Genomic DNA, 12723 nt, shown 5'->3' on the forward strand with positions numbered 1-12723 from the left:
GTACCTTCTGCTCAATTTTTCTATGAACCTAAAGCTACTCTAAAAAGTAAAGTCCATTAAAGAAAAGTGAACGAGTAAGCCACACAAATAACTAGAAGCAATTAGAATACAAATCCCTTGGCCTGTTTGAGAAAGAACAAGACTGGTGTGGACGAAGCAATGCCAAAGGAGATACGACAAGAAATGAGGTGACAGAGAGAACAGAAGGCTCATGGTGGGTCTTTGGTCTACAGAAGAATCTGGATCTTACTGTGAATGAGATGAGAAGTCTTTGGAAAGTGCCACGTTGGAAGAGGAGCACAATCCAACTCAGTTTCCAGGGATCATTGTGGCTGCTGTGAGGAAAACAGACTGCAGGGCGCAGGTCAGGGGTGCTTTCAAGGAGCCGTGTTAAGAGAAAAAGTACTTTAAAATATTACTGAGGGCATACTCACTCTTTAGATTCCTGAGTTCTTTTAGTGACATGCTGCACAACTGTGTCATAGCCAGATTCCTCACTCTGATTCTGATCAGATGTCCATTTTTCCATTTCTTCTTCAATCATGGACCCCAAAGTGTTGGATATGTGCTGTCTTAGGTACTTCACAAATTCATAGCTAAAACAAATATTTTAAAAGTAAATGCAGTAAATATCACGAACTCATCAACCACATCTAGAAAAAGTGTTAGCACAGGGCAGATCTGTAACATATTCCAATTTCTTACCTTCAAGTAGAATTAAATTAGTCATTCATCCCAAATCATTTAACAATACGCAGTGTGAGGGGGAGGGAAGGGAGCAGCAAGTTTCAAGACCAACCCAAACTGTAGTGGGTTAGGAGTCTTTGCACACTTTTTTAGTGCTCCCATCTCTGGTGTGTAGTGCACATTAAAGGAAAGGGAGAGCAGTTGTTACAGATGTTGGTGATTGTTCAGTCTAATGAGGAAAACCAGGCTAGAATAACAGCAATTATGACAAAATAAAGAGGGAAAGGTTAAGCTCCAGCCAACAGGTTTTTCTGTACATTTTGAAAGCAGTAACTGACCTAAATTCCACCTAATCAGCTCTTTTCTATATTTGTAGAAAGGAGTATCTCAGACAATTCAATAATATACTGTACATTTTCCTTTATACTGTTAGGTTCCTGCTAATACTAAAATTAATTTACAAACTCAGACCATATATCAAATATGAGAGATTAAGAGTTCTAAAAGTGGATAATTATTTTATGAAACATGTTTACTGAAAGTAAAGAGTGATGATTATAAATAATACTGTGATTTAGAAAAGTTAGAATTTTTGTGGTCTCTCAAATGACAAAGATAATTTAGGATGGTCCATGTTGTAAGTGCCACTGTAACCAAGACCTTCAGTTTGAACATACCACTGGATCAGAGCCTTGCATACATGCAGGACAGGAGATCAAGGACAGCCTGACTGATGTTCTTCCGATGATAATGAATCCATCATGGTATGCAGCATAGAGTCTTCAGTGCAGTTTTATTAAAGTACTGAATGTGTTCTAAAGAACAGTCACCTTACCCAGGTAGCCAAAGGATTTCCTTTACAATTTTAACTGTTTCTGAGTGAGATTTCCTGCCCTGCCCATTTCCACTTAGCTCTGAACACACCACTGCTTCCTGGAATGCCTACGGCTGCTTCAGCAGTTTCTCAGGTCTGCCCAAGACAGTGCAGACCTCAAATGTCAAGTAGAAATATTTGACATGAAGTCATGTGAGATTATAGCAAAAGTACAAGCTGAGAATGAAAAAGGCCTGAGCGCCAGCTCCAGCTTTACCATTCTAGCTGTGTGACCCGGGAAAGTCTCAGTTTTTTCATCTGTAACTTGGCAACGATCCAATCTACTTTATCCCACTATTTTACATTAAGGAGGCAGTAGACAAAAACTTAGACTTTGTCATTATAAACCACCAGATTTTTTCTTAAAAGGAGTTTAGCAAACGTATTCTCCTCTCCCATAGTTCCAACTCCAGATTCATTATAAACGAGTCAATTCTTTAGCTCTTTCTTCAGCCAAAATGTCCCTCCAGAATGTCAGATCTATTCACACTAGACAAGGTTACCACATCAGTCAACATACCAAATCTATCACCCTACCCACCTCTCACAAGCCACCTCTTTTCTCTAACATTTATCTTTGCTAATGGTACCATTCTTCCACCAGATACCTGTGTATAGCCTCAAACGGCTTTAACAACAATCTTCTCCATTACAGCTCCTTTCCAATTAGTTAGCTATAACTCTTTAAGTATTTTTATTGATTATGCTATTAGTTTTCCAATATTCCCCCTTTACCCACCTCCACCTTACCCTGCCTACCCTCCAGCATTCCACCCCCCTTAGTTCATGTCCATGGGTTGTATATAAGTTCTTTGAGTCCTCTTTTTCCTATACCATTTTTTATCTCTCCCGATCTATTTTATGCCTACTAATTATGCTTCTTCTTCCCTGTACCTTTCCCCATTATTCCTACCTCCCCCTCCCCACTGAAATCCCTCCATGTGATGTCCATTTCTCTGATTCTGTTTCTCTTCTAGTTTATAAATTCCTCTTCTCCAACTTCTCTTTCCCTTCCCACGGCCACTAGGTTAATGTTCATATCTTACAACCTTCAACCAAACCATATCACGAGCCCTCCTATAAATCAGTAGTTCTCCAACTATAACATGAGTTAGAATCACCTAAAGGCCTTGCTGGGCCCCACTCTCAGAGCTTGGATTCTGTAGGTACACAGTGGGTCCCAAGAACTGACATTTCTAACCAGTTCCCAGGGTGGGGATGCTGACGCTGCTGGTCCCAGGACCACATTTGGAGAAGCACTGCTCCAGACAGAGTCTGTATTTGGGTAGCTTTTAAACTAGCCTAAGGTTCTTGGAAATCTGATCAACAGATTCCTACTCAAAGAAGCCGTATTAACCCAAAATAGTAATGAATAAATGTATATTTAGTTGCTTTATATTAAAAATATTTAAAATATGTAGGTATCATCTCACGATCCTCTGCATTAGCTAACTTCTTGATTAACAGAACAAGCAATAATCCCAATAACAGAATAAGCAGGTCCTGCCATCATTTAGGAATCATGTGAAACTAGTATTTATCTCTCCCATTTAATAGCTGTATGAGGCTGCCCAAATTAAACAGCCTCTCTAGGCTTAAGTCTTTTTCCATCTATAAACTGGGGAAGGCATCTATCAAGGAAATTACTATAAAGATTATAGATAATGTATGTCTTGCACCTAACACAGGGCCTGACATGGATTTAACAATAAGCACTAGCTATTACTACTATCATTATTATTAAATTTAAGACACATTTTCTCACTGACATTTAAAGCCCTTTTAGACCCCAATTTATCCTACCAGTAAGGTCTCATTACTACCCCTCGCACATACCCAACACTCTCCATGTTTTATTTTCCCAATACCTTTGACAGTATTTCATCCATTTAGCACTTTACCACAACCTCTCCCTAAGTAGATCACCTCCTAAAACCTAAAAAGCTAACTCATGATAAAGCCTTTCCTGGTTCCCCAAACCTGATATTCTTTTTCTCTCAAGCCCCAAAAGTATGTTACCCCTATGAGCATTCAAAATATTGTCCTGTATACAGTATATGACCTGCTTTGTCTTTGGCTTGGCTCCTGAGGATATCTAAACCCAGATTTACATGTTCTTTAATATTCTTGAGTACGGAACCAATTCTCTTATTGGCATATCTTCTGCAATACCTTTTACAATACTTGTTGCACTGAAATATAGCACAGGAAAAGGGTTTATCTCTTCACGTCCTACATCAGTGGCTATCAATTTGAATTAGCGTATCCTTTCTAAATATTTTAGTGGTTAGATCCCTGTTCTTTTAATGCCTATTAATAATTTCAGGTAGCATATGCTATAATTAACTGCCCCCGTACCTGGTCTTTTATTCTTCCTCTATTCCTTCCAGTAAGAAAAAGAGAAGAGAAAGAAAGGGTAGAGTACAGAAGACAGAACTCCCTTCTTCCCAACTATCCACCATACTGCTTGCACTAACATTATGTTTCAGGACTCCCAGACTTGACACCATGGAATACTCTTTAACTTCACCTCTGTACCTCAGCCCGCCCGCTCCACAAACCCACCCAGGCTCCATCCCTTGTCAACATTTCCTGCATGTCCCTTGGCTTCACACTTCCTGCTTTTCTTTCCATTTGTATCCATCAGTACAAACCACGTCACCTCACACAGATTATTACAACAGTCTTCCTGCTTGTCTTCTTATTTCTACTCTCTTCCCTCTCATATTTACCCTAAATGCTGTATCATATTGTCAAAAACCACTATTCTTCTGTTAGAGCCATTTTACTCTTACCAATACCTCAAACCATATCACATATATAATGTCTCAATAAATAACTGTTGTATTTAAAACTAATTATCAGCTGCCTATTAGCTTTCAAATACAACTTCCTTGACCTGGAATTTAAATACTTAATCAAGCCCCTTTATCAGGGTATCTCCACTTAAATGAGGCCACACTCAATATTCTCAACAAACCACCAACCATACTAATTTGTGTATAAATAAGGAGTTAGTTCTAAGCAACTAACATATGCTAGGCTGAGTGCTAAGTACATATTAATATTGTTTTATTTACCATATGAGATAGATAAAATAAGTAAGGGTATAGATTGAAAAGTTAAAAAGCCTTGTCAAATAAGCAAGCTACTTATATAGGTCCACCTTACTCCAAAGCCATTATCATTCCCACCACCTCACACTTTCCCAAAGATGTAAAAATTCCAAAAATATTCAAATAATAAAATAAGATTTTCTATAGTGGTAAATTGAGACTGGGAATATAATACTCACACTTTTACCAATTTGTATATGATTTAAATTTCATTTAGAGAGCTAAATCTTTTACATTTTTTCTCAAGTTATAATTTAGTTAAAGGTTTATTTCAAGTTATTCATTGAATTTACTTTTAAATATTTAATATTTACATTCAGTATTTAACCTGTGATCTCACAGCTTCAAGAAAATAGGTATCTATTAAGAATAGCAGAAGAAGACAAAGTTATTTTGTAAACTTAATGTTCTTCAATATTGGATCAAAATAACAAACACTAATTTTCAGAAATACTCCAAGAAAAAAACAAGACCCAAAAATTATCATTGCTTTATATTACTTAAAGATTTTCCCTTATACAAACAATATGCCCATATACTTTTTTATTTATTCTTTATTGTATTTTTTCCACAAGTCTCATTATAACACTCTCCCCCCAGCAATCACTACACTGTTGTCCATGTCCATGGGTCCTTTTCCCTTTTTGCTCAATCCCTTCACTCCCTAACCACCACACCACCCCCCTGCTATATTTTAAATGTTAACTTATTTCTTGGTTTGTATATTTCTAATTATAAACCAAATCTTTGCATATTTTATACAAAATAGTGAAAACTTACAGGCAAGAAAAATTCAAAGATTAAGTTTTCAAGAGAATCCTTAAAGATGTTGTTAATTTTTTTAGCACTGGACAGTCCTTATACTGCCTCCACAAACACACAGCTGGCCCTGAGACAGAGTTGGCAGATGTGTGTGATGAGATCTGAAGTCGGAAAGATTTGTGCTCTCAGGACAACTAGCTCACCACAACCAAGAATTCTCTGAATAAAGAATCGGAATATCTGAAATATCAGTACTTAAAACTTATCATTGTTTTCTTTATCTTTGAAAATGAAAAAGGATCCAGGAATAGATCATCCTTTCAGCCAATCAGTGTGACCGCACATCCAGACTATTACCACTGGGAAAGGGGAGAGAAAAGTGAATATGGGAGAAAGCACAGAGAGAGATAAAAGGTCCTAAAAACCTTTTAGTTTTTAGGTTTGCCCAAGCCTATCTCAGCAATCAGACACACCAGTTTTCCTCCTCATCTCTGAGATACTTAGTGAGAAACAGAAGGTGGGACAAACCTAAGTTATTTCTGTAGAACTACAGAGACAGAGTCTCTGAAGACGAATTCTACAGCCCACCATCAATTCCACTATGGAAAGACCAATTTATCCTTATTTCTTAGTTTTATCAGCCCCATCTCTGTGCCACAAACCAGGCAATTAGGAGAAATGAATACTTAACTGAAAAATATAACTTTTGTGTTCATTTTGTTTAATTAAAACCAACCAATAAGCAACAAAAATGATGTTTTCATAACTAAGGCAGTGAAGAAATACCACATAAGTCCATTAAGAAAACAATTCAAGAAAACTAAGATAATACCATCAAAAAGTAAAGGGTATATCAAAAAAAAAAAAAACCTCTTTGGGAACCTGAATTACCATATACTTTTTTCTAATGGCATCATTTTTAGACCACGGTAATATCTATAACCACAGAAATCTCTTTCAGAAGACCCCCTTCAAAGCGCCTCAAGATTTTGATTTACCTTCCAAGTTAAATGAACCCAAGGAACCCCAGACTGAATCTTGCCTGGAGAGGTTACTGCTCTTTTTGAATAAGCCTTTTAAGAAAAAAGACCTCCAGGGAGGGTAAGGCCTCTATTACGCAAGGACTCCCAGGCTGCCTGCGCCCTATGATGCTCTACTGACTCACTGATCATTGGAAAACTCTGAGAACTTCCAACCCCAAATTAGTGGACGGTCACTTTTTAAAATGGGTCCTTCTCTTTGCGTAAGAGTAACCCATCTTCAAGTTCTCATCTGAGAATTCATTTGCATTGGTTCTCTTACCATCTGAATTCATGGCAATAGACAATAAAATCCTAGACTAGACAGTATGTTGTTCTCCTATGATGGTGCTCCCAGATAGAAGTTGCTGGAAAAGTAGTAATTACTTTTAAATACAACAAATATTTATTGTTGTTATGACTTGGAGAAATACTTCTTCAAAATTAAGTACTTTCTTTCCTTCATTATAACCTTGATAGTATTGGTGCCATCTATTTGCTCTTATGAAGTCTATATTAAATCCAAAAGATCATTGATAATGACAGATGTGTCAGCCCATTACAACAATTTTGGAAATTACTCTGGATGTAGAGCAATAGTCTGCTCATTTCGTACAAAAATAAAACCCATTTGTGCCTCAAAGAGACTTTCAAAATATCCACCGACCAAATATGACCTGAAGGGTGCCAGTTTGACAGTTCTCGCTTCAGGCATTACAAAACTCGGAACCCTGAAGGTACTGGTAAAAATCTCCTCCATGTTTCAAATTTCTATTTAAGAAATACAAAAATTGCCACAAAAATACATAAAATTTTAATAATGTACTTTAGAGGATCCTTACTAGGATTAATGTAAGTCAATTCTGCTACTATTTTAGGCCTTTTCCTTTCAGATTTATTTTCAGCAGACTCTCCTGTGTTAACACTTTCTGACTTAACATATTCTAATTGTGCTGGAAAGAACAAGATTATAATATTTTAGGTTTGCATGAAGTTTAAGTTCCACATCTCCCACCGATCAATCTTGCAATCTTAGATTAAATATCTGACCTTGCTAAATTTCAGTTTCCCCACCTAATGATGACGATAACCCTAATGCAAAAAGTGCTTAGTACATAGTATTTTCTTATACATTGAATATTTTCTTACCAACATATATTTGACTAATCTAATTTGTCACCTTAAAATAATTTAATAAGAAAAATAAAGATTTGGTTTCAATGACACTATAACCAGATAAATGCAAAAGCATCTTTCTCTAAAAATTCCTAAATGGGAGGTAGACATGAAAACCTAAGAGGACAGTTGTTTGATGCTAAGGAAAAACATGATGACCTCATCACATTTCAGAAGCAGCTCAGTTGAAATAGCAATATGCCTGACCATTTTGTTTTACTACTGATAAATATGGCTTTTTTCACATTTACACAGGAAAATCTTACAAAGTTGAGTGAAAGAACATTCAATTTCTCCATTCTTTTCTTTACAGCTTTACTACCTAGATTTTGCAAGAAAATTTAATAATTTTGTTCCATAATGAATTTTTGACATGTTCAAAATATACAGACACAGAGACTACTATCACAACATGAAAAAATCTAGTACAAGTTTGTTTCAGGAAATCATCCTCTTAGCTATTTAAATAAGCAAGAACTTTTTCAATCATATACAAAAAAAATTTATCAGTAAAGGTATGTTTTAAAAATATATTTTATTAGTGTAAGTTATGAATCATAATGCTGTATTTGAAATTCTTAAAACACTATTTCAAAATCATGGCATTTATTAAATGATAAATTTAACCATGTATATTAGTATATAAAAGGCTATGTAAAAACAATGAGTATTTTACATCACCTGCACCCTTTTGATCCAAAGTAAAACTTCTGAGTCATAGTAAACACTAAAATTTCACTCATTAATTACAGAATGACATAGTGAACACTAAAATTTCACTAATTAATTACAGTGCTATCCCTTTATGTTCTCTATAAAGGGATAGCACTTTGTTTTCTTGAAATTAATACTGAAACACACTATAGAGTTCACTAATTAAAGTCACTGACAGATTCTTCTGTTAAAGAATAAACCCAATTCAACAAATATTATTTGTTCCTTCAATATTATTGTGTTCCTTCAAAATTACCAGATTCAGGGCTACAATCATTAGGGTTGGTAAGTATTAAAAAAAAAAAAAGTAAAGCCAGACAGTAGTTCCCCCTTATCTGTGGTTTCTCTTCCCTCAGTTTCAGTTAGCCACGGTTAACTGTGGTTCAAAAATATTAAATGGAATATTCCATAAATAAACAATAAGTTTTTAATTGAGCACTATTCTGAGTAGCATAATGAAATCTCTTGCCTTCTTGCTCCAGGCCTCCCCAGACAAGAGTCGTCCCTTTGTCCAGCATATCCACACCAGACAAGCTCCCTAGTCGGGCAGCTCCCTGCTCACTAGTCACTTAGCCATCTCAGTTGTCAGATTGACTGTGGAGGTATTACAGTGCCTGGGTTCAAGTAAACCTTATTTTACTTCATAATGATCCCAAACACAAGAGTAGTGATGCTGGCAATTTGGATATGCCAAAGTAAAGCCATAAAGTGCTTCCTTTATGTAAAAAGCTTGTGTAAATAGAAAGAAAAATGGTATATTTAGAGTGTGATCCTATCCTAGATTTCACAAACCCACTGGGGGCACTGGAATGTATTCGCCTGGGATAAAGGAAGAACCACTGTAATACAATATACACTGAAATGCAAGTAAGTCAACCCTGGCTGCATATCAGAAACATGTAGAGAACTTTTCAAAAACACCAAGGTCCAGCCTCTACCAGGCCCCACTAAATTTTCATTCACCAACATTTTGTAAATAGCCTCTGCCCAATTCGTGTAGCCAATATTGAAACCAGGGCTATCAGTATTATAAGAGGGGCAGTCCAAGTGTAAAAATTTACACAAACATGCACACATAACATAAGCAATGTCCTTTTCCCTACCTTGCTCACCTCCCACAGACTTCAGACCCTTGCTGCTACTTTGAGAGATAAGGGGGAAAATCTGGACTTTTTAGAGAATGTTTAGAGATCACAGTAAAAAAACTAGAAGAGGCTATGAAAAGCGGAAATAGTTTAGGGCAGCTGCCCTTGGGGCAAATCACCTGATAGGGCTATATTGCCTATATTGTGGTCTCTCCTTACATGATTACATTTTTGCCCACTTTTTTACACTACCTAAAATTCTATCATTTATGGACTTAATTACTTTAACAACCATTTTCTTACAAAAATGCCAGTGGCCTAAGGGACACCAGTTTCCCCTGCAAGTCTGTTTAATAAGATTATTTTTCTTGCTAATAACATGACAACAGCAGAGGGGTTTAAAGAAGGAATGTTCTGAAGGTGGAGATGGGAGGACAGATATTCTGCAGTAGGAAACACGTAGGGATGCAAGGCATATCTAAGTGACTTAAGAACATGTAGTGTTCAAACAGAGTTAAGTCAGTGGAAAAAAAAGACAAATGAAAATATGAGCACCTGAACTAATTAACCTATAGGGTCTCTTCTAACTGTGAGACAGTAAGAGTATGAAAATACCAAAAGGAGAGTCTCCCCGCTCCACTGTTCCTTCCCTACATAAAGACTCCTTCCACCTAAGACACAGATATCAGGCTAGTGAGACTAACACATGAATTTTACTATCTATACTTTGAACACTACAAACTACTCATATACTGTTAGGATTATAAATCTTACTTTTAGGACTATACATTAATTACAATATGAGTGTGTCTGGATTTTTTTTTTAGGTAGGCCACAAACAAATCTCTTCGGTAAACAGTAAATATTAACTATACTAGTTAACCAACAGGCATTTAGTCTACCTAATGAACTACTGAATAAATTACATGATTATAACAGTTGTTAGAATAATGAGCTATCTTTAGCTTGAAAAGCATTTTAAAATTGAGACAGCTAAAGCAATACTTACAGGTCATTGTATAGCCTTAAATGCTTACATTTAAAAAAAGAAGCTGCAAATTAATGAACTAAGCACTCATTACAAAAGTTTTAAAAGTTTCCCACAAAAAAATTAAAAAGCAGAAATTAACATCCATAACTGCTATTAGTAGTGGATTTAATGAAGAAATAAACAAGAAAATCAGGGAAATACAAAAGAAGCCATATGCATAACCAGAAACACTAATGAAATTAGAAACTCCACATTAATAGAAATTTCTTCCATGTTTTAAAACTCCCTTGAGAATCTGGTGAAAAGGTATATGCTTCCTCCATACAACTGCAAACAAAGTTTTGCATAAAATATTAAAGGGCTCCAGGATCCCCTGACGCCCATATATGAAATGAGTAAAAGTTTCAGATAAGGGTAAGTTCAGGTCGCCCCAAAGTCAATAAAGGTTAATATTAAAAAGGAAAAAATTTAAATGTCATCCCTGTGAGATCAAAATAAAATGCAAACGCTAAATTAAAAACACCACTATTACTAATAAATTGACACACCCAGCAGTAAACTTTTCAACGCAGAGGCTTAAATTATATGAATCATATGAATCAAATCAAAAGAAACATCCTTCAAAATATACCTGAAATTTACCTCTCTCACTCACCTTCCTAACTGTACTGCTCCCCAACCCAGAGCACTCCGTACATCTACCTACGACACATATTCCTGACAAGTATCATAGACACCTGAGTGTGTGCCTTATTCCTTCATAGAAATTTAAGCTATTCCATAGGAAGTTAATAACCTCACTTCGGTATTTCTGCAGTCCTCAAAATGGGTAATTGCTGCAGCCATTGAGATATCAGATCAACAAAGGAACAGGAATCTTGAGAATCAAATGTTTTTTGGTATACAGACAGGACTACTTTGAAATAATAGAATTGCTCTCAAAAGAACATATATAATTTAAAATTAATGTTTCTGTGTTGCCCAGGAGGAAAAAGAAATGAAGAATTAGGGCATGTCGGTGTGGCAGTAAAAACAAGGTAAGCAGATGTTTTGGGAAATAAGGAAAGAATAAATAAATAAATTTGGTATTTGAATAAATGAAATAATAAATCTCCAACTTGGGTGATATTTTGACAATAATCAAAGGTCCATTTTTTTATCCAACTACATTTTTACTTTTCTGGGTCAGGTGGTTTGCTTGCTTAAGACATCAAAAGCGATTTTACTTATGAAAATTTTCATCAGTTTCCTCCAGGTGTAAGAGGATCTCCTCGGCGCACTCTAGGGAGGGAGCACCAGTGATTTTCTCCTTCACGTTCTGGAACAACTGCCTCAGCATCGCCTGTAGCATCGCCTGGTCCTCTCCCGAGAAATGGGCCATCCTCTGTCAAAAATCAAAAGCCCAAGCCCATTACTCTGGGTCCGAGGAGACGCTGTTCATTGCGCACCCGCGCCCCCACCCCGGCCTACGTGCAGCGCCGTTCCCCGGGAAACCACGGCAAGCACTTTGGGGTGGACCCTTGGCTGCCCCTGAGTTCATCCGGAAAACAAGTCTCCTTACTTTGGGGAAGCAGGGGTCCGCGAGGCCCCGCCTTTGGTGCTCGTAGCGACTGGTCTTCGGTACCAACAGAACTCAAGGTGCCCACTAGCAATCTCAAAAAACATCTCTAGACGACTCAGAGAGGTGGGCCGGACAGCCAGACGTCAGCACTACGTATGATGTCAGCACGTCGGCGTAGTTTCCTAGGTGGGCGGGAGTGCTTTTAGTGGACCTGCGGAGCGCCTGGAGGATTGCGTGCCCTCGAACTCCTAAACTGAGGGATTAAGGGGGGGTTGGGGGGGGGCGGGTAAAGTGCAAAGGAGAAAGGTCGGTGAAAGAAAGATAAAGGAAGTGAAACTGAAATTGCCTGAAAATTTCAACTGAAGAGGGAATGGTGTTGATATGTTGTAATGCTGATTTCCTTGAACAGGTAATCCTACCCCTTACTGAGCACTTGCCGAGACCTTCAAAGAGGAAGCCTTCATAACCTAACAAACACAAAAAGAAATTAAAGAGTACAACTCTGTGCAATTCATTTTTATAATAATGTGCCATTGTTGTGGAAACCTAGAACCATCTTTTAATCCAATAGAAAACTCGAGGAAAGAAGTGAAAACAAACAATATGCTATATGCAAAGGATGGGGACCTGGGAGAGCGAGGGTAGCATATTCTGATACTTGAGTTAGTAGAGTTAAAGTGAGGAAATAAGGAGGCTAGAGAAGTAAACGAGCCACATCTGAAATGGTGCTCTTTGACA

The 12723-nt window shown here is 37.0% G+C and overlaps 1 protein-coding gene across 1 annotated transcript in view; it reads right to left on the minus strand.

The window, feature by feature from the left end:
- Nucleotides 1–12127, minus strand: part of TBC1D32 (TBC1 domain family member 32) — a 176438-nt gene extending 164311 nt beyond the window's left edge. The window contains exons 1-3 of the mRNA XM_045843791.1: nucleotides 11986–12127; nucleotides 11651–11808; nucleotides 435–596 (exon numbers count right to left, since the gene is read on the minus strand). Coding sequence (XP_045699747.1) covers nucleotides 435–596; nucleotides 11651–11805 — 317 coding nt within the window. The 5' untranslated portion in view covers nucleotides 11806–11808; nucleotides 11986–12127. The remainder of the gene's footprint in view (nucleotides 1–434; nucleotides 597–11650; nucleotides 11809–11985) is intronic.
- Nucleotides 12128–12723: the final 596 nt, after the last annotated feature.

The sequence above is a fragment of the Phyllostomus hastatus genome, unplaced genomic scaffold (assembly GCF_019186645.2).
Source record: "Phyllostomus hastatus isolate PE091 unplaced genomic scaffold, TTU_PhHast_1.1 phas_contig_40, whole genome shotgun sequence".
NCBI classification, from domain to species: domain Eukaryota; kingdom Metazoa; phylum Chordata; class Mammalia; order Chiroptera; family Phyllostomidae; genus Phyllostomus; species Phyllostomus hastatus.